This window comes from Fragaria vesca, linkage group LG4 (genome assembly GCF_000184155.1).
Source record: "Fragaria vesca subsp. vesca linkage group LG4, FraVesHawaii_1.0, whole genome shotgun sequence".
Taxonomy (NCBI): Eukaryota; Viridiplantae; Streptophyta; class Magnoliopsida; order Rosales; family Rosaceae; genus Fragaria; species Fragaria vesca.
In genome coordinates this window covers 12,316,533-12,340,024 of record NC_020494.1, presented here as the reverse complement: position 1 = coordinate 12,340,024, position 23,492 = coordinate 12,316,533, and the positions used below count along the sequence as shown (strand labels likewise).

The window sequence follows — 23,492 nt, the reverse complement described above, 5'->3', positions numbered from 1 at the left end:
AGATCTGCAAGCTACACGAGAAAAGAAGCTAATTTGTTGATCATTTTCTTAACATTGGGTGTCTCGGCCTCGCTCAATATATGAAAAGCGTGTACCTCTCCTTCCACTTCAAACAACTCAACTTCTCCCTTAAACCCACTTCCCTTTACCAAATCATAATACCAAACACCTCGATCCCTCAGCTGATCCTTGCTAGAAACACACACAAGCAGCTTAGAGCAACCAAGCTCAGCCAGACTTCGAGCCCCCGGACCCGCCGGGTTCACCATCGGACTGTCGATCCCTCCAGGAGTCGACGGGTTAAAATATCCCCAAACCACGTAAGGCGCATAGTTCTTGAACTCTTCACCTTTCGGCTCCGACTCCAATGGCTTGGAACTCATAAAATAAGTGTGCGACAAAAATGCCCCAACGAGTTTCACACTCGAGCTCCCAGCTCCGGCCTTCATTGCTACGTTGTGTACAATGTTACCACCTGCACTGTCACCACCAATGTAAACTTTACCGAAGTCGCCGTAGTTGAGTAGCCATGGTTCTTTGTTAGCAGAGCTCATCACGTCTTCATTTCCGGCATGGGAAGCCACCCATTGAAGAGCATCCCAACAATCTTGGTAACAAGTGGGAATTGCAACTTCCGGGGCGAGTCTGTACTCGACTGAGACGGCGATGACTTGAGCTTTGGAGACCAGGCGGTTGAGGAAGCGGTGGTGATCAGATGAGAAGGCGGATTCAAAGCAAAAGCCACCGCCGTGGAAGTACACCAAAACCGGAAGCTTTTGGTTTTGGACATTTTGGTCTGTTAGGGTTTGAGGGAGGAAAAGGCGAGCAGAGATTTTGGGGTTGTCTGAGATGATAATGTCTTTGGAGGAAACACCAGTGTCGGGGTCACAAGGAGAAGGAGGCACATATGGAGAGCCCATAAGGCGTTCGACGCTGCCATCTTTGTAGACTCTGATGAAAGGAAGGAGCTCGGAGGCTACTTCTTTGGGGGCGGAAGCCAATGCAGATTGCAGAAGTAGTCAAGTGTGTGCGTAGAGGTCTACGTGTAGGGAGATCGATGGCTTTTATAGAGGGGACGGCTTTGGTGAATGAGATTTTAATATGAAACAAAGGAAGGTTAAGATGGATCGGATCGGAGGAGGAGGAGCCATGTTTGACAATGCAAAGAGTAGCAAAGGCAAGTTGGCAGCCATGCCGAGAGTAGCCGCCTAAACAAAGTAATAAGCCTACCGACGGCAATAATGTGAGGTCTCATTACTTGAAGATTGCTGTATTAGATTGAATAGATATTCGGCCTAAATACGGGAAGAATGTGCCTTGTTGGGACCATACGTCAATTTTCCTCCAACACCAATGACGTATAGAAAACTTAAAATTCTCAACAAAAAGAAAAGCCACATTATATTGTAGACCTCAAATAGCATCATAAGTTTTTGTCTAATCAATAGTTTGCTTCTTTGATCCAACAGAAGTTTGCATGAAATTAATACTAGCAAAGTTCTAAATACCATCAACACACTATAGCACGTTTTTTCTCATCAGGAAACCCACAATGAATGCTAGCAAACATCTAAATAGTATTGACACACTGTCACACGATTCTTCTCATCAAAACATTCACTTATTTGCGTCAATAAGAGGTCCTTCGCCATAGCAGACTCATAGCAAATGCTAGTATACCTCTTTGCCATACTAAACCTCTAAATAGCACTAACACACTACACATTTCTTTTCATAAGGAAAACCCATAATAAATGCTAATAGACCTCTGAACAGCATTAACACACTACCAACACGACTCTTCTTAGCATATTTTTGAGCGCACATCAGCTTTTTTGCCTAGTGCAGGGAATAGGCTCTCTTGAGAGTGTTTCTTATGAGTTTATGACCACTGAGATAATCGCAAAAGTCTTCACAAGTTCTCGAAGGGCCCTAAAAACTTTCCTTTTACAACATCAATTTTGGTGACTCAAGAATAATGCATTAACGACTTATAATTTGTCTTCCTTCTTCCATTTCCATCAAACATATGGATCAAATAAGAATTCAACAATGTTTTAGTTTCAATAATTCAATATCATACCAGACATTACAATCACAGAGGATGTGGTTTTTGACAAACCCACTGCACTGCAAACGGATCACAAGTTGAGTTCTGAGCAAGCCATAAATCTCAATGAGAACAGAGAAGATGTATTTTTACCTGAGGAGGAAATCAGCCAACTTTTTTGTCAATTCCTTAGCTTTCCGAAACTCAAATTTCAAGATATGAAATGCATGATCCTCTCCTTCCACTTCAACCAACTCTGTTTCACCTTCAAACCCACTTCTTTTCACTGCCTCATAGTAACCCACACCTCTATGCCTCAGCTCATCATTCTCAGAAACACAAACAAGCAGCCTTGAACACCCAAGTCCAGCCAAGCTTGGTGCCTCTGGAGCAACAGGATTGATCATTGGATTATCAATCCCACCAGGCGCTGAAGGGTATGCCATGTTCCAAACCAAACAAGCCAAATCCTTCTCAGGCTCTTCACAAGGGTCACCCTCAATTGGCTTGGAGCCCCAAAACAAAGGGTGTGTAAGAAACACTCCCAATAAATTTACACCATTACGCAATCCTTCTTTCCCAACTCTCATTGCCACATTATGAGCAATGTTGGCTCCTGCACTATCACCACCCACAAATAACCGATTCGGGTCGCCGTGATTGATCAACCATGGCTCTTCATTGATGCCATTATCAGCAAAATGCAAGGCAACCCAATTTAGCGCAGCCCAGCTATCCTCATATGCAATGGGGAGAGAGTGCTCAGGAGCCACTCTGTATTCGACTGACACAGCAACTACCTCTGCTTGGGAAACCAAACTGTTGAGAAACCTGTGATGGTCGAAAGAGAAGGCGGATTCGACGCAGAAAGCTCCACCATGGTAGTAAACCAAGATGGGTATTTTCTTGTGAGGCTCATTGAGTTTTGGGAGGAAGATTCTAGCAGAAATCAGAGGACTTTGTGAAATGGTGATGTCTTTTGATGACACTCCTAAGTCTGGGTCATTTAGTGTTGGGCGTACATATGGGGAGCCCATGAGTCGTTCAACAGAGCCGTCTTTGTAGATTCTAAGAAATGGGAGAAGCTCTATGTCTATCTCTTTAGGAATGGAATGGATAGTCTCACCTCGACTGCACTGGTGATGGGTTTAGGGGAGAAATTGGTTTCTGGGTTTTGAAGAGATGAGAGCCGATATGGTAAGGCCATGACACTGTGAACTTGGTAGATTGTGATGAGAGGAAGGAAATCTGAGGCGGTTTCTTTGGTGGTGGAAGCCATTAGAGAAGAAAGAGAGAAGTTCAGGATAATGGATTGGTGCACAAAAAGTGTTTGTTGATATGCCTAGAAAGGAAGAAGCCTTTGACATCGTTTTCCTTTTCTCGATCTGATTTTTCAAGAGTCATGCGCTCATTCCCGCCCGTAAATACATACTATTTTTTATTTTATTTTTGGAAAGAAATAAATAATTTATTAATCAAGTGATAAATTCAATTACAAAGCCTGCAAATGCAAGACCGAAAAGTTACTAAAAACAAAGAGTATGTATCTTCAACTCAATCAAATAAGAAAGAATGAAAGGAGATAAACAACTTGCTAAATTATGGACCATATGCCCTACATTCGAAAAAAGAAATGCAGCAATACTAACAAATCTACCACACATACCACTAATGCATGCTAACATTGTTATTGCCATCGCCACTAACAGCCGTGAGGTGAGGAGTATCAATTCAGAACGTTGATGCCCGATTACCTGATGCCAAACAAATCCTAATACACAAATCTTATGGAAACCCACGCTAACAGCCATGAGGTGAGGAGTACATACATACTCATGCCCCACGCTTTCTTTACTTTTTTTCTTTTATCAAATAAAACTTTGATTCAAATAAACTGCAATTCAACACCTAACAAAAAATTAAAACTAAAGACAAATAACTCTAGCCTCACAATACATATCCTCACTCCAAAGAGAAGAGACTGACATGTTAATGGGTCAAACAACGACAACCAAATTGAGTAGATGGTCGAGCTAAATTGACCGATATAAGTAGCAATGACTGGAACATGATCTAGCCACAATAGAGAACTATTGGGTGGGCCATCCCGGTATCTCCCGGAAACCTCAACACAGGCTAATAATAAACCGCATGGCTCTAAGCTGGCAGAAGACTAGGTACTATTAGCAACATCCAAGCTACTCAAATCGAACCATCTATTGAAATCCATGACAACAACCTTAACTCAGAAGAGTATGGACACTACTAGAAAAATATGTAGTGGACACTCTTTGTGGATACACTTTTCTATTTCTAACTGTATTATTTGAGTAGAGCAATTGACACCCATTTATATTTTTAGTATTCGTTACTTTTTTTTTTGAATACAAGGGCTAAACGGCAGCTCTCACGGCATAACTATTAATGAAACCTCAGAATACAAAAGGGGGACGTTGTGCTTAATCCCCATACTATAAGAACACCCTAAATTAACATTAGGCATGTCTAAAAAATCTATGCATTCTAACAAGCACCATTTAGCAAAGAGTGCATCATTAGCTACTTCATTTGCTTTACAATTTTGGCGACATACCGGAAAAATACCGCTCATGCAGAGCCATAAGTTACAATATCTAACAGCTTTCCAGCTATGATGCCATAAGGAATAACCGGTGACCCCCCAAGTTTCATCTTGTCACTAAGAGGCAGCGACCATTACAAAGCAAGGAACTCGCCGCCTCATTAGGACAAACATGGTATGCAGTGTGCGCTTTCTAAGACATAGCCCACCAGTATCCAAAATCTCTAGAAAACAATAAACCAAAAACCAAAAGGAGCACCTACTACTTCTAGGGCGTAGCCCTCTATTAGCCATAAATTGGTGACTTACCACGACTAACCAAGATAAAACTAACAAAATAAAAGACTTAATAAAAAACATAGTAAATACCAAAATTGGGCCTCCAGCCCAAATCAAGGCCATGAGGCCCAAAGCAAGATGAAGGTTCACGTCAGCAGCTGCATCACCTCCTCGCCGTCGAGCCCACCACATCGCCACCAGCCTTCGGTCTCTGGTCAATCACCATCGCCAACGAACCACCTACTGCCTCATGTAGTGATCACCCACCCTTTCTGGCTAGATCCAGATCTATCAGCCACACTAGAGCCTCCACAAGGCCTCTTCGTTGGTGTTGGAATATGTTCTTCCCCACACCACCCACCATCATCCCTTGACAGATCACGTTTCAACTCAGAAACTAAGTCGAGCCACTCTAACACAAGTTTGCTTGTTTCGTGAAACCATACATATGGACCGAGTTTTTTTTTTTTTTTGGCGAGACATATGGACCGAGTTTTGAAGGATATTCCCTTCCCTTGCAATCCATTAATCCATTAGTCAACCAGCCTGAAGCAAAAATTCAAGTCATGTAAGCCAAAATTAACGCTTAGTATATTACTGGAACTGAAATATATTTCGTCTCCAGAAATTCTCGATTGATTAGCGTGCTATATATTCTTCTACCAACGCTCTTTTTGGTTTCTACCAACCCTCAGTTCTACTAGTGTGCCAAGTTCAAATCATGTTAAACATATTCCGAGATCTTAACCATAACTACTAGACACATGTAATACCCTATCACAAATCTGATCAACAACCTTCATGGTTTTAGTTGCACTATCAACGGGTACAAAGATGAGTAAAATTTAAGGTAATTCCATAGTCGCAATAACATGTATAATATACCATACGTGCGCATAATTAATACACCATACGTAAACCACAAAAGAGTCCTTTGAGGACAAGCGCTTCTGATATAACCTATTAATTCAAAATCACTCTTTAATCTAATTTTCAGCAGAAAACAAAACCCATTATGTACTGCCTCAATCATCGCTTGAAGAGGGAAATCATCATCGTAGGCAATGTTGAAAACAATTGGCCTTCCCTTCCTATCTGTTGTAGTAGTACTTTTCTGACTAGTTAGATCAAGCAGATGGACATAATATTGCTCCTGAAATGAGAGTCGCATGTTTTAAATTTTCAATAAAGAAATCACCGACGGCAAAAATGTGAGTTCTCATTACTTTAAGATTGTTATATCAGATTGAATAGAGATTCAGCCTAAATAGGGCAATAATGTGCCTTGTTGGGGCCATATATCAATTTTCCTCCAACAACAATGACAGTTAGAAAACTTAAATTCTCAACCAAAAAAGAAAGGCCACAATATATATTGTCTAAGTTTGTAGACCTCAAAGAGCATCATACATTTTTGTCTAATCAATAGTTTGCTTCTTTGATCCAACATAAGTTTGCATAAAATTCTTATAAGAGGAAACCAGCCATATAAATAGGGATGTGAAATCCACACTTCCCAAATTATAATCAACACTCCCACTTTCTATTTTTAGTCATCATTTTAATAAAAAAACAAAAGTTAAGTCACTAAGAGCATCTTTACCAATGCTAGCCATTTTTGAGTTAAATTTTATTCAAATTAGCGAAAAATGTCATTTTGGTTAGTGACTTTTAAGATTCGTATGCATCAATGCTCTCTACTTTAGCTAATATTAAATTAATATTATTCTACAAATGAAGATTACATAGTTTATATGTAGTTATATATCACATTAAATAACTTAAAATGAATGTATTAAATTATAGAGAGTCACATCTCACTATGCTAGCTATATTTAGCTAGCGAGATAGCTAAAAGTTAAAATAGCTAAACTTTGGTTAATTTGCTGGAGCTCCTAAAATACCCAAAAAGCTAAATACGCTCTTTAAAATAGTTAAAAAGCAAAAAGCTAAAATAAAGATGTTCTAAAGACAAAATTTAAGTTACCAAAAATATAAAATAAGAGTGTGGATTACAATTTTGGGAATGTGAATTTCACTTCCTTATAAATACTAGCAAAGTTCTTAATACCATCAACACACTATGACACATTTTGTCTCATCAGGAAATCCACAATAAATGCTAGCAAACATCTAAGTAATACTAACACACTGTCACATGATTCTTCTCATCAAAACATTCGCTTATTTACTTCAACAAGAGTTCGTATAAACACTTGTTTACTTCAACAAGGAAAGGATCTCTTATTACTAATTATCTCATTATGTTGTCCTTTTGTTATTAATTAGTTGTTTCTTTATAGCTATGTTATCGGTACATTAAGCAATTGGTTCAATGCGTTACTGATATGTACTTGTCAATGGAATATGTGGTCTGAGCTGTTAAGTTAGTCATCATTCATTTAAAATTTGGTGTCGAGATTATATTTTGATGTCGGGGTCTGACTCGACAATTTGAGTTCCTTTAAAAGTCTAGTCTTGTGATTTTGAGGTCTGTTGTTATTAACTTATGAGATTAGAATTGTGTGTGAATTTTGTTTTCCAATTCGCATATGTTGCCTTCCCTTTCTTTAAGTATATATTCACTTGGAGCCGTTATTGTCATGGACATAGCTTGGATTTATTTGGAAGACTTTGCTTTGTTATGCAGTTATGCTTTATTTGGAAGACTTTGCTTTGTTTGGCCTTGATACGTCATTTGTCTTTTCGATGGCTAGATAAGAAGATTGGACCGGACGAAAGAAGGGACCCAAATTAGGCCTATGAGAATTGGAGAAGTAATTAGAGAGGTACCCACTCTGATACCATGTTAAACAGCGACAAGCGTGGCCCGTGGATATCTTGCCCCGATACTGTCCCAATTTAACCATTCTTAAGGTGTTGAGTTTTAATCACAAAATGTCTTGGTGCAATAATTGAGTATGATCCACCCACTTATAAGTTATATTTTATTTGTCATGTTTTTTATGGGAGATTTATTCCTCTCTAATATGTCCAACATGTAAGGCGAGTTTGATTATTGGACATGAAGCTTGATGACAGATGAAGTAAGAGAATATAAGCACATCTCCCTCTAGGTGTAGAGGCGCCTCTCCCTCCAAAGAATGTTGTAGGGTTGCGAGCAAGATATGGAGCTGAGGAGGCACGGCCACGCCCACGCCCATGTTCTCGATTTAAAATATAAGTAGCATGAAATGTTGTGGTCATGGATAATATGTCTAAGGCTGCATGTTGCTAGTCATTAATACGTCTCTTATCATAAAGTAGAAGAGCCTCAAGTGACTCATAGCTAATAAGAATATATCCCTAGCATGTGCTGAACTGACTGTTGTCTCATAAAGTGGTCCAACATTGTTCATAATATGGACACCAAATCATTGCCACTCATTGGACTGCCTAAAAGAGCCAAGGTATCTGCAATAGAATTTATTTTGTCAAGAAAATCAGTAACACTTAAATTGCCCCTCATATGGTACACAAGAGTTCTCTTAGAAGTTGAAGAATTCGATTTTGGGATTGAGAAGCCAAACGCTTTGCAAGTGAACTCCAGGTGAAGAAAGAATTTGTGGACCAAGCAACCATAGCCAAAACAGGTGGAGTAAGTGGATTATTTATCTATTTTAGTATAATCTGATCATAATCAATCCAAGTATCATAAGCTAGATTAATCTCATAAGTGAGATTGCCTTTAGCATCAGTCTTAAACAAGGAGGGCATGAGAGGGTTCCATCAGCATATCCTGTCAAATAGAGTCAAACGTGGCCCGTGGATCATCCTTGTACTGATACTGTCCCAACTTAACCACCTTTAAGGTGTTAGATTTTAATCACAAAAGGCCTCGATACAATTAGGAACGACCCACCCACTTATGAGTTATATTTTCTTTGTCATTTTTCTAATGTGGGATCTCTCCTCTCCAACACTCTCCCTCACGTGCAACCTAACTTTTTTAGGTCTACACGTGAAACTGATTAACAAACTGAACCCGGGCTCCATGATAACCGAACGAACCCCAAACTCCCAATGACAACTAAAAGAACCTCAAACTCCTCATGACAACTGAAAGCACCCCAAACTCAAAAGAACCAAACCAGGGCCATGACCCTTGAAAGAACCAACCCGGGCTCGTGGAGACGCAACTGGAGAGGGACCCGCTCTGATACTATGTCAAAAGTCGACAAGCCTGGCCCGTGGATCATCCTTGTACTTATACTGTCTCAACTTAACCACCTTTAAGATGTTGGATTTTAATCACAAAGGCCTCAGTACAATTAGGAATGACCCACCCACGTATGAGTTATATTTTCTTTGTCACTTTTCTAATATGGGATCTCTCCTCTCCAATATATCCCATTAAATTGCAACTTTTGAGCAGGGGCTAAATCTGAGCAAGCCACATAGGATTGTTTGTTCTATCAAGTTTGATAGAAAGAAAATTGGAAATGGTTTGTGTGGTTTGTGTTAAATAGGAGAAGGTGGGGAAATGGAGTTGTTGGAGTCATTGGTGGGGATCAAGGAGTTTCCAAATTTTGGTGTTTTAGCAGACATGGTGAGGTAGGCAAAGGATAAAAAAAAAAAATTGTCATTAGACATCTAAACTCTTTATACCATGAAAGAAATGAGAAGATGAATGAATTTATTGTGAATGTCAATGCATGGATCTTTAGCCTGACTTGACCTCTATATATATCAGTATCAGATTACAAGATATGCATACAGCTATTAAGTGATAACCTTGTTTAAGGTTAACACTTATCTAAGTAGTTACAAAGAAATATCAGAAGAAGACTAACAGAAGTCGTATGAGTTTAAGTAATCCTATTCATAAAGAGGAACTATTATGGACGTCTTTTGCCTTATCTGTTGAATCAGTTAGCCTTGTTTTATCATGGCATTTTGACATGGTATCGTCATCTAAAATTTTGGATATCTGCGTATGTTGGTTTTTAATATCCCACCAATTAATAATCCAAGATTCCAGACCCTGAAAAATTAGGGGCACCTCGCGTCCTTGAAGCGATAACCATCTTTCGGCTAACCTAGCCTCCTTCGTCCCTCAGGGCAGAAGGGACTGCTTGACGCGATCCATGATCCAAAAATACAGGATCAGGCTATACTACAATAGAGAAAAAATACTGGTCTCTATGACGGAATTCTTGAATTACTGTTCACTAATAAATAATAGCGGAATCACTAGCGCAGAGTCAAAAATTATGACCTAAGATCGTTGATGAAACAATCCAATAAATTCAACACTAACTTATAAGGAAGGGGTCTTATCAGTCTTAAGAGAAAATAGAAAGATAACATTGGAAAAAAAAAATTGAAAAAGTCTAAGTACATTCAATGTACTCTACGGATAGAGGAATACATAGAGTTGAACATAGTAAAATAAGAAAGGGTGCGTCTATTACCAACTCACAAACCACTTTGTACACCCCACATTCTTTTCACACCTTATTTATATAAATTTATTTGTAAGTTTACTTTGTTCACCCATTTACAATACCTAAAATACCCTTTTCTCAATTCTACTTTGATCACCCTACGTTGTCTTCTCACCATACATATATTTTTTCAATTTCAGATTTGTTTTGTTCATCCTACATTCTCTTCTCATCTTTTATATATTTTTTTAATTTTTAATTTACTTTATTCACCATACCTTCTCTAAAACTAATTAGGATTGAGAATCCTTCAAACGACTATTACTTTGAAAAACTAAGATGCCGATGAAAAAAAAAAACAAAATCGAATATAAGAGCGAATAGACATGAAAATTAACATATACAAAATCGATGTGGGAAATAATGAGTAAATGGATAGACGAAACATCAACAAAGAAAACAACAGAAGAAAAAAAAATAACAAACAGTTTATCTCATCTTCAGGTTGACTGCTAGCGTCTTCAAACTCTATAGAACGATCAAATACGATAAATTTTGGGTTAGGGATTATAAAGTGTGTGTTCATAAAAAAAAAAAGAATTTGTAATTTGTAACAATTTATTGTCCTTTGCTATAATTTTATATCACGGTATTTCAGTCTTTCAATAAATCAACAATGTGTGGGGTAAACAAAGTGATTTGTGGGGTAGCAATATACGCACCCAATAAGAAATTGAAAGATTTTTCGTTGAAATTGTTTGTTTGAAAATTTCCTGAAAAGCTAATCGTAGGTTCTTCTCTCCATCGAAACAATAGAATGAATCCGTAGATTTATCATTTGTGTAAAGTTCTTTGCTTTGTTTTTCGTTTTATTGAATGGATTCATGGGTTTAAGGGTATTGATGCAATGAAAGTTTCAATCTTTTAGGTTTAGTAAAGTAGGCTGTTTTTTTGTTCTTTTGTTTTGTATAATATGGCTTTTGTGGGTCTTGCAGAGATTTTGGGTTATTTATAATATGTGGAATGGGCATTGCAGATGTTTATGTAAAGTCTTGTTTTATAGCTTTTGTTGAATGAGTTTATGATTGAGAGCTTCTATTCATACCTCTATAATTGGCACTTGGATCTCTCCTTCTTTTTTTTTTTTTTTTTTTTTTGGCCCTAGTCAACTGTTACCAAAACATCATCATGTTCATGAACACATCATTGTTTCAAGATACTCTTATTACAAAACCAAAGAAAGAAAGACCAGATGCAAGCTAGTTCGTAGCTCTTCTTAGCCCATGATTTCACCGTAATAGGAGCGAATAAAGTTCCTGAAATGATCAAGCTGAAGCCATTTTATATATAGGGGGACCTGGAATTGGTGGAGAGACCGGATCGCCTGCCAAGTGGATACATAGAATTGTATAACTTGAGGATCTTATGGACTCTTGCAAGTTTAGAAGCCAGCTTATTGTTCCAGACATACCATCCTAGAGATACGGAAGCAAATTTGCTCCCCACCTTCCTCCCCACCCCTTTAGATGAATGCCAAATGTCCTTTAGGTTTAATTATTTTAACAAAAAGAGTGAAAATAACACTTGGCATTCATCTAAAATGGTGGGGAGGAGGGTGGGGAGCAAATTTGCTTCCCTAGAGATACTTCTATTGGTTCTATTGCTCCAATAGTCACACCAGTAATCACATCAGTTGATCAACTCTCTCATCCAAGGTCGGCCTTAAGTTTTCTGTGGCTCTAGGCGATAAATAAAAATAGGGCTCCCTATCTTTTAGTAGATTCTAATTTTTTTTTTTTTTAAAGTTAATACGCTCAAACAACATATAATATAATTACTAGGGTAAAAAAATGATGTTCAGATCAAAAAGGAGTAGAGAAACTCAATCAAACTAAGATTGAAATAATGAAAACAAACCCAAAAATTGAAAATAAATTGCAAAGACGACTTACCCAACGAAATTAGCACCTTAAAAGTTAAACTCATAAAATTCAAAAAATTTGTGTTCCATCAATTGAAGAAGTAAAGAAAAGAAAATAACAATTGAAGATGGTGATGATAATATCGATGATATGATTTTATGTTGAAAACTTGAAATACTTGCTAGATATGATATTTGAGTAGTGCTACATACACCAAAATATGTTACAAAATTTCAATACCAAATGATGTGGCGTATACCATGTCATCATATTCTAAAATAAAAACCAATGAGGTGGATTTTTTATCTATAATTTGTTAATTATTAATTCGATTTAGATTACTATTCTGTCTTTATCCTTTACAAATGCAGTCAACTAAAATCGATGAGAAAAAATAAAACCCAGAAACCGACACGAATCATAAAACTCTGATCACTTTCAAACTTAAACAAGAAGAAATCAATTCAAGAAGTTGAACAAGCATAAGAGAAAAAAAATCAAGCAAGATACATATATCTAAGATCGTATGAAGCCCAATGTAATTATTGAAGAACAGATTTTTGGCTACATGTTGGATAAAAACTCAAATAGAATAAACTCAAGTCAAGTTCATGTCCATGAACACCCATTAGAAAAACTGAACCCGAATGAATAAAAACTTAAACTAGGATCAAATATCAATTGTTTCTTTGCCAAAAAAAAGATATCAATGGTTTCTTATAATAAGATTTTCACTGAACAGTAAGCAATTTCATCTTGATTGAGAATGGATCAGCCGTTCTATTCCATGATTTTCGAGCAAAGAGAAGAAACTATTTCGAACTCTAATCTTGAATGAATATTCATGACAGACTGATTTGATGGTGGTTGACGAAACAAGTCCTTAAAATGTTTTTCTGTAATTTTCTCTCAATGCAGATTGAATGGATAAAAAATTCAAGACTTCCAATTTTTATGATTATTACACAAATTTGATCATCACTATGTTCATAGCCAAGACTACTTAATCTTTTTCCCAACAAAGACCAAATCTTTTAACCCATCAACGATGAGGGTGGAATAGAATAAAGATGATTTCCTTGCCAATATACCATAAACACTATACCTTCATCGCTATGTTGCAAATTGCTTAAATCCACCGGATTTTTTACTTGGTCTTGAATAGAGATAAAGATTATGGAACGATGTACAACCTTTTTCATTTTAGTTGTTGATTTTTATTTTACATTTGATAAGGAGTTTGTATGAAGACATGTAGGATATTATTAAGATTTTAATGATGATGTGGAAATATGCCACATCATTTTGTATTAGTTATTTGTATAATTTTTTGGGATTGAGCCTGAAGAAAGAAGAAGAAGAAGAAGTCTCGTGCGTTTAGGATGAAGAGAATTAAAGCCAAATTGTTTATTACCTACGGTAGAATTAAAGGTAACAATTTGTTTTGCATATATATAATAGGGTTTTAGCTTTTAGGGGCTCATGAATGTCGGGGCTCTAGGCATGTGCTAGCTAGGCTTATGCTCAGGGTCAGGCATGTCGTCATCCTCCCAATAACTATCAAATGAACAGGATATATTGATGTCGTAACGATCGAAAATAATGACTGCTCGAGGATAAAAAAAGGACTCTGAACCTCATAGTCAATGGCTACCTTGGTTGAGATTGGAATATTGGGCAAAAGCAGCCGAGCTTGACTGAGAATTGTCTCGGCATGGAAGTTTAGAAGTGTACCATTCGAGAAAGAATGCACACTTCTTTGACTCCCCAGTAGAACCTTTGATCATCTCCTTGTCCGGAATGGTTAGCCCCCATTCCGGCACCCCATTATCCTTTCCGAACGGTTGAAATTCAGAGAGCATATACACTTGGACCTCTCTTTTTTATCAAGTATTTGTTGACTTTATCAACTTATATTAAATTACTAATAAAGACACGTAAAAACTCTTCTTTTTCACATTTGATGTTTGTGTCCCGATCGAAATTGAATGATTCTGGATCAATACACGTTTACAAAGATAAATTAAGAACTCATTCTTAAAAAAAATACAAATACAGATTAAGAATCTATTTAGATAATGAAATCGATAGACCATAGATGATTTCAAAGACGAAGAGATGATGTATCTAGAAAAATAGTTGATGGGATTTCGGCTAAAATAGATGGAAAATGAGTTGATGGTAAAAATGAAAAGTAGATTTGCTGTAGTAAAAATGAAAAATGTATATAGTGGTAATGAAGTATTTATTCTTTGTTTTCATCATTCGTGTTTACAAAAACAGTTACAGAGAAAAAGTAACTTTAATGAATGCTCTGCGCAATACGAATCTGCTCCGCTGCGAGATAGGCAACGAGATCTTGAAGGGTGTCACATGCGAGGTCGGAAAGGTTGCCGTTGAAGAGCTCAACAACCTTGTCGGCCTCAAAGAGCTCAAGAAGATTTGTTTACTAAAAGTCATGTTCCTCCTCCAACGGTGGTTATCAAGACGGCGAACAACACTCTGAACATTTATATATATGTTTACGGTGATAGAAGAAGCGCAACTAGTCGGGGAGGCGGAAATAAAAGCTTGGCTTACAAACCAACCATAAAAGCTTGTTGCCTACATCCTTGGTCACCTTGTCGTCTTCATGGTCATGGTGGTCGTTTGGTTGTTCGAATATTTACAAATGTGTGTTTTTTGGGTACAACAATCCACTTACAACATCACCGGCCGATATCAAAACAAAGAAAATTTGTGAAAGAAAGTTCATGACGATTACGAAAAATTTTTTTGTGGCAATCTCAAAAATCCTCTAGCCGAGCCTAGTACAAAAGTTGCGCGTGAATCACATTTTCCGCGCGCGCTTGAAGAAATTGCTCAAGAAGTGGCATACATGTCTATACAAAGCAAGAAACCATGCGGCTAGCAGGACAAATTTAGTAGATGAGGTATGTCTAACCGTTTTTCCTTCATGTATGGTTTTTTTGTTTAACATAGACTAAATTTTCCCGTTAATATATTTTTTGTTATTGTTTTGCCATTTTTCTTCATGTAATTTTTTTCTTAACATAGATTAAATTTTCGTATAAATCTAATTTTTGTTATTTTTTTTTTGTTTAAGAAACTCAAGCTCAAGCATTATATTTCAAGGATTTTGTCAAGAAATTTGACAAGAAAGAATGTTATGAAGCGGTGATGAATCATCCTCATTTCGTGACGGTTGTGAGTACTCTTTCTCCATATATATGAGCGGGATTTTCCAATTCCTCCCGAGCTCCATGAGACGGATGGGGATGTTGACTTGGATGATAATAAAGGATTCACAACTCCGTCATCCAACCAAGAGAGACCCCGTCCCTTAAGCCCGGTTAGGCATATGGGAGTAAAGGCGACTAAGGAAGTAAAGAAGAAGGGGAAAAAAGGTATGACGGAGAAAGACGAGAAGTCTTTAGCTATTTTTCATAATATGCAAAGTGATCAAAAAGCACTTATGGAGGCTAACATGCGAAGAGATGAGTAAACCCTTCGGTTGGCTAGGGAGAGATTCTATGAAACGAAAGGAAGTAAGGTTAGCTCTACGTGATGCTATGGTGGAGTTGCAAAAAGAAACCAAAATTATGACAATGGATACAAGCATCATGACCTCGAAAAATTTGAAATGGCACACAAAGAGGAAAGCGGATATCATGGGGCAAGTGAATGAGAGTACTAAGCTTACTATGTTCCACTATTTGATGAAGACTATTATTGTGTTGTTGTTGTTTTTTTTTCTTCCAATTTTATGTTCCTCAATTTCAAGTTGTTGTTATTATTATTATTATTATTATTACAACTTTATTAGTCGAACTCATAACCTCTCACTTATTAAAGGGAGACTACGCCGTTAGACCAAATGGTAGCATTTCAAGTTATTTTTGAGAAATTTTATTCACACATTGTAAAGTTCTAGATACACATCTTCTACTTAATACACCACCTAATACCTATCAACTTTTTCATCATAACATTTTACTATAAACAGTTAAACACAACCCCAATTTTCCTAAATTATCCTCACACAATAAACCAACATATTCACTAAATACATACACTTTTTCGATCTGAACTTGATAAAAGAAAAGGAAAAAATCTTGACAAGAATAAAATAGATCAACGAGTTTGAATCTCTTCTTCAAAAACTCAAACAATCAATTCAATCCCCATGCACTAACAAATTTCTTGTTGTAATTCAATATGAACTACAATATTATGTAAGAAAGATTATTACTTGACATACCAAATTTCATAATTCAATCTTTAAACTATTTCCTATTAGCTAATGGTAGCTCATCCTTTCACCATTCATGTACTAGTTCTTCGTTCTCTTATCTGTGAAGAACAAATTTTTAAATTAAATCCCAGTAGCTATCGTCAGGGCCCTTCTCATGAATAACAACATAGTTGATCTCTCGTTCCTCTAAGAAAATTAGGGCAATCCCATTGAAAACTGACCCACCATTGACTGTGTTGTTGCCTCTACTTCAACAATATTAATATGTGGAAAAAAAATCATCGTAGTGATGAGGGGATGTGGCCAATGGCGGACGCAGGTGGGGGGCCATTGCCCCCACTCAGTTTTTGACGTCTGGCGCTTGAAGTCTCCTTTTCTTTTGTTATTTGCTTTCCCCTACGTTCCATATCCCACTCTTACTATATATATATATATATATATATTACAGAATTGTACTTCTTATAATTATGGGATTAGTATATCACACCAAAAGGGCCTAAAATTGGGTATTTAGATAAGGATTGAGCCCAAAATTAATCAGTAAAGTCCACTTCAACTGTTGCAGAATTGGGTGATCAATTTCCGTGTTTTTTTTTCCTTATCTGGGTTTTCTTTGCTGACAGATTTCAATGAAAGATTAATGAACAGTGAATTTGGAATCCCTTTATTCTCTATAAAAGGAACACTGAGTTTGTTTAGGTGTGTTCATGTTAGATGTTTGATATGGAAAGCCTGTAATTTTATAGTGTTTGATTAGGATTTCATATGATTAGTGAAAAAAAACTTCAATATATTCCAGAATAGTATATAGATTAACTAGCTGAAGAGCTACAAAAATGGAGATTGGAGAGGAAGAGGAAGAGGAAATGAACAGTGAGCTGTTTCTATAGGTTGCTTAGCCTCAAATTTTTTGCCTCCACTTACGTGACTTTCTGCGTCCGCCACTGGATGTGGCGAAGTAATTGAGAGAAAGTGTTTTCGAAGATTTGGAAGTGAGTTGCGAAGATTGAATGAGTAGAGAGTGGGTGATGAAACTTATTTATGGTCAATTTCAGATTATAGAATTTGAAGAGCATGTTACGTGTCGAATCATCATTCGTCAAAAATGCAATGACATTATTTGGCCGATAAACACACACGTGTCACTTTTTGGTTGGTCGGAAATCCTATAACATTATTTGGGTGATAAGAACACCTGACAATGTGACAATGTCACGTGTCGTCTGGCGATTGAGTGATTATAATATATGAAATCCAAAAAAATAAAATATTAAATCGATGAATAGTGATTGTTAAATTGATGGAGCTGCACCGTTGCATAAAAACAGGCCTAGAAAAGCAATTTATAATGAATAGTAGCTGCACCTAAGGGGTGCATATGTTCTTAGTGTCAATGAGCTTTCCAGTTTTGATTTTCTTTCATTTCATGAGATATTATTCTTGTTTGTTTGTTTGGCTATTAATCCGTTCTAATTTCATATGTTTGTAGGTGTATATGATGCCTTGCAGAAGGACATGAAAACACTTTTGTTTTGTGTGTGTGAAGCTGTAGAAAGGCCAATGATAGAGGAATACACATGCATGTAATGCTTTATGTCCCAACCTTGAGTATTATAACTACTACTAATGCGTGATAGTTTAGCATAATTGATTTTCTCTTGCACTGCAGTTTCATTCAGTTATTCAAATTCTGAAAGCCGCACGGTATCATTACAACTGATTTTCTCAATCAGATGAGGTAACTTGGACTGATACTCCTTCCAGAGTTCATCCTAAGACAATGTGAATGTAATAGTTTTTGTATTGATACCATACAATGGTTATAGTAACTTTGATATATACAGGGAGAAGGAATAGCTATTCTAGGAAAGCTTTAGAGTGTAATCAAACTAATTACAATGATATTGTTGTGATCCATCAACTACTCTAATCTGATTGCTATAATCACTTCATGATCCACCAATTACTCCATAACAGCTACGTACTGGAATCACTCAATTGAGAAAAGGGATCACTGACCTTATTACCTTCCTTTAATACATCCTCCTCGTATTCTTTGGGTCCTGTTTCTGAATTAGCAAGACTTTCGTGGGCAGAACATCTGTGGGTAAAATGGTCCGCACACTGGTTCAGCTGATGGGAACTACTGAATACTGATATAATGCCAGAAGAGGTAAATCTGAAATTGGTTGTCTATCTTATGTTCTAGAATCTTTTCTGTTTTGCAGTTTTGCTATATCAGATGTAATATGCTTTATTTGTTGTTGTTTCAGCGCACCATACTGATGAAGCTACTATATACTATGACGATGTGACGGTATACCCCTTATAAATTGCTTTCTCATATTCCAGCTTCATCTCTTGTTGACATTGTGTATTCTTGCAGCGAGCAAATTATGAGCCTCCATTATTCAGAAGCTGCATGCACAAAAGAAGAACCTCGAAACATATGGACCAAGAATCCTTTGGCGCGCAATGGATGTTGGATGTGTAAATTGCAAGGATATTGTCACAACTCTCAAGGTACGGAATAGTGTTTTTTAGTTTGACAGCCAGATTCTAGGATTCGCTGTTCATGTGCCGGATTAAGTTAGAATAACTTGGTAATTATACAGGTAAAGACTATGCTTGCTCCCTGTGAGGATGAAAATGATGAAAATGTTAGAAATTTTATTAGCTCATTTAAAGATGCCAACACTGATAGGCATGATATGTTCTGTTACGATTTCTAGGCTAACCCAATCACATGAGGACTCCAATCTGTACCCTTTAACCCTTTCGCTTCATGCACTTGTATTTTTTCTCATGCAACTGAAATTTTGATTCCATGACTACAGTGCCTGATGGTATAGTTTTCCTGACAGGGATCCGGCTCGATCCATGTTTGATATGTTATGTCGTCTTCACCTGATTAAAATCCTAACTTCAGCAACGCTATATCACCCATCTAGAACAAGTTCGAACATGAATGAATCTCCAGAAGTCCAGAACCCAATAATATTAGTCACTTTAACTATTATTGAATGACTACGGTATGAAAACATTCAAGCTAGGGAGTTCAGGAATAGCGAAGTATTGAACCATGAATCGATGGTGAGACTCCATCTATCCCTAAGAGATATTTTCAACAAAATTAATCTGCATGAATAAGGGTACATAGTAGCTAGGCAGCTAGGCTTATACTAACTTACTAAGTTAGTAACAAAGTAACTCCAAAAAAACATAGAGAAAATGCCTTAATACATAAATTTCTTTAAAGTAAACCCCAATTTAATGAAAAAAATTTTTAATAGCCCATTCCAATAAAACCTAATAAAAAAACAATTATGCCCTTAGACTTATAAACACTCTCTCACGCTCACTCTCTCTCGTCCTCTCTCATTCTCATCCTCTCATTCTCATACTCTCTCATCTTTCAGATCTCTCTCTCTCTCTCTCTCTCTCTCTCTCTCTCTCTCTCTCTCTCTCTCCCTGAAAACAAACCCTAACTTTCTCTCTCCTCGATTCTGGCTGCCAATGGTGTATTCCGGCTTCCAATGGTGTGAGAATGAAGCCTCGGTTCTGGTATGTTTTCCGGTTGAAAACCATGGACGCCATCGTTGATTGTTGCAGATGAAATTTTTTTTTTTTCTGGAAGAAAATGGTTATTAGGTGGTAATAAAAGTGATTAATGGGGTAATAAAGTTCTAATGGGATCAATAAACATTTTATTAAGGGTAAATATTTTTCAATATTTAGTGCCCTTTATTTGGATGAAATTGTTTACGTTTAGAGCCTAATCTATATGAAAATGATTCACTGGGGGTGATTATTATGATCAGTAACTATTATTAAGGTTCAGTAACCAAATTATTAGGGGTTAGTAACCCGATTATTGGGGTCAATAACTTGATTATTTTCTGATATTGTTTTTTTCTATTACATTAAGCTGAAATAAGTTGATTATTGGTGGTCAGTAACTGATTATTCGGGATCCGTAATCAAGTTATTGGGGGTCAGTAACTGATTATTAGGGGTTAGTAACAAGTTATTAGGGGTCAGTAACTGATTATTGGGAGTCAGTAACTAATTATTAGGGATTCATAACCAAGTTATTGGGGTCAGTAACTGATTATTAGGGGTTAGTAATAAGTTATTGGGAGTCAGTAACCGATTATTGGGTGTCAGTAACTGATTATTAAGAGTTAGTAACAAGTTATTGGGAGTCAGTAACCGATTATTGGGGATCAGTAACTAATTATCAGGGGTTAGTAACCGAGTTACCGATGACCGAAAAAATACCGGCAACCGGTGACCAATGACCGGAGTCCGACGACCGGCGACCGGAGTCCGGTGAGGTTCCGGCAAAGTCTTCTCATCACTCTTTCACTTTCTCTCTCCTTATACATATTGAAGTGATGAGGATAAAATTGTCTTAAAAATATACAAAAATTATTATTTTATTATGATTTTAATATAGATTTGTGTATTTGAGCACAAATAAGAACACCTTATATTGGAATGAGCTCATGTCTATTAAATTTATTGAAATAGGCAATGGGTTTAAATTAGTACTAAATAGGTATTTTTCTAAAAAAACCATAACTTCAATCACCCCGACAGATCTCAATGCATAATTATTACTTAATATATATAAAAAATAAAAATAAAAATAAAACAATTGAGAGATCGATAATCCCAAATTATCTTCCTCTCAAGTCTCAACACTTAAACACATGATGTATACAAAAAAAAAAAAAAAAAAACAAGTTAAACACATGACTAAAACTAGCATGTGAATGAAGAAAATCTACTTAGACTAGAAAATCAGCCAACCGTTTGATCATTCTCTTCACATTCTCAGTCTCTTTCTCATACAAGATATGAAAGCAATGTTCCTCTCCTTCCACTTCAAACAGCTCCGCTTCTCCTTTCCATCCACTTCCTTTCACCAAATCATAATACAATACACCTCGATCCCTCAGCTCATCCTTGCCTGCAACACAAACAAGAACCCTAGAGCATCCAAGCCTGGCCAAACTCGGAGCACCCGAAACCATCGGATTAATCAACGGATTGTCAATGCCTCCATCAGCAGAAGGATAAGCAAATTTCCAAACCAGATAAGGCAGGGACTTCAACTTGTCTTCACCTTTAGGCTCCGACCCAACCGGATCGGACCCCCAAAAATACGGGTGGGATAGAATAGCCCCCAAAATCTTCACTGCACCATTTAAGCTCTCAACCCCTGCCTTCATGGCTAGGTTATGTGCAAGGTTCCCTCCAGCACTATCTCCACCAATATAAACTCTATCAAAGTCTCCATAATCGGCTAGCCACGGCTCTCTCTGAGAAGGATCGTCTTCATTGAGTGAGTGAGAAGCAACCCACTGAAGAGCGGTCCAGGCATCATCATAAGCAGCAGGAAGAGGGCTTTCCGGGGCGAGCCTGTACTCGACTGAGACGGCAATGACCTGAGCTTCTGATACGAGGCGATTGAGGTAGCGGTGGTCGAGGGAGGAGAAGGCGGACTCGAGGCAGAAGCCTCCGCCGTGGAAGTAGACCAAGATGGGAAGCCTTTTGGTTTGGTTTTGAGGGAGGTAGAGGCGAGCAGAGATTAAGGGGTTATGTGAGATGGTGATGTCTTTGGAGGAGACACCGGTTACGGGGTCGTTAAGAGATGGGGGGACGTGCGGAGAGCCGAAGAAGCGTTCGACTGTGCCATCTTTGTAGTGCTTGATGAGGTTTGGGATCTCGGAGGCGATTTCTTTGGTGGTGGGAGTGGAAGCCATCGGAGAAGAAACAGAGAGATACGGATAAAAAATGAACAATTGATATGGCTTAGGGTTGGTATAAATAGACTGATCGAGGGCACATGTTTGCACTTCTTTTCCGATGAAAACGTGTTTGACACTGTTGCTTGTGATAACTGCTAGAAAAGTTGACGCGCCACCGCCAAATATGACCAGGGATTTTGTTTGTGTTTGCATGGGTTGCAAAAGATGGCGTTTTTGACTGGACTCGGCGATATGATGACGCGCCACCGCCATATATTGTCGGCCAATTTCTTTTTGGTGGGTGCACCTTATTGGGTTATCTTTTCTATTGAGATAAGTTGGTTGGATACTTGGATAGAAGAGTAAAATCCAAACATGTAATTTCTTGGTTAGAGTAGTATTACCGTATTAAAAGCCAGAGCCGTAAGTTTTCTTTTAGTCGGAGGGTTTGTTTTGTAGTTTATGTAATTTTTTTTGTTGAAATCGAAAAATAAAAGTTGCTGGATTTCAAAAAAAAATTATCAAATATGTTGAATTGATTCTGCTATCCGGCATTTTCAAGTTTAGTTGGTGTGTTGTTTTTGTGCTGTGTGGTAACGAGTTTTTAGAGTAGGCAAGTTTGCTGATTTCTCTGGTTCAGCTTTCTCGAATTACTTCAGATCTGCATGCATGTTATAGTTTCTTGTAGTTTTTCAACATAATTCTTCAACTAGTTTTAGAATGCTTGTACTTTTGAGTCCTTTTTTTAGTGGCATGAAGACAGATTTCATATGTGAAATGTTGTGAACCGAGCTCTCTGATTGTCTAATTTGAAGTAACTTTTAAATGAAAATCTTTAGGTTTCGAACATGTTGTAATTTCTATCCTAATTATGTTATTTTGATAAAAGAAAACTAATTATTGAATGTCATGTGCATGCTCTCTTAGTTTTAAATGTGAAAAATCTTGATGAGTTGTCTATGAGATTATTTTTATTGTGTCAAAATTGAGTTAGAATTAGGCGTGCGTCACATACAATTCATGCTTGGTAGATAGCTAGAGTCATTCATATTTTTATGCATCAACCAAAAATTCACCTCGCCCAGTTTTGCAATCTAACGATCGAGGTTATACTCTGCAATTTGTTCATTTAAATTTTCAATCCAAATGTTTCACAGTTTTCTTTTTACTAAAGTTAACTTTTCTGTCAAATCCAAATCCAAATCCAAATTCAAATTGTATTTTTGAAATTATTTAACAATCTACCGTAGTATTACAAATTA

At 37.2% G+C, this 23,492-nt stretch overlaps 1 protein-coding gene across 1 annotated transcript; it reads right to left on the bottom strand.

Annotated features, from left to right (window-relative positions):
- Positions 1 to 11: 11 nt before the first annotated feature.
- On the bottom strand, positions 12 to 22,245 carry LOC101304570. The gene is made up of 4 exons (XM_004298115.1): positions 21,274 to 22,245; positions 3,547 to 3,551; positions 2,204 to 3,118; positions 12 to 1,008 (listed from the first exon to the last, which is right to left on the bottom strand). The coding sequence occupies exons 1-4, from the start codon at positions 22,243 to 22,245 to the stop codon at positions 12 to 14; spliced, it is 2,889 nt and encodes a 962-aa protein (XP_004298163.1).
- Positions 22,246 to 23,492: the final 1,247 nt, after the last annotated feature.

Coding starts and splice junctions, on each gene's coding strand:
- LOC101304570 (XM_004298115.1), bottom strand. CDS start 22,245: ATGGCTTCCACTCCCACCACCAAAGAAATCGCCTCCGAGATCCCAAAC. Junction 1,009..2,203: donor TTGGCTGATTTCCTCCTCAG/GTAAAAATACAT, acceptor ACTACTTCTGCA/ATCTGCATTGGCTTCCGCCC.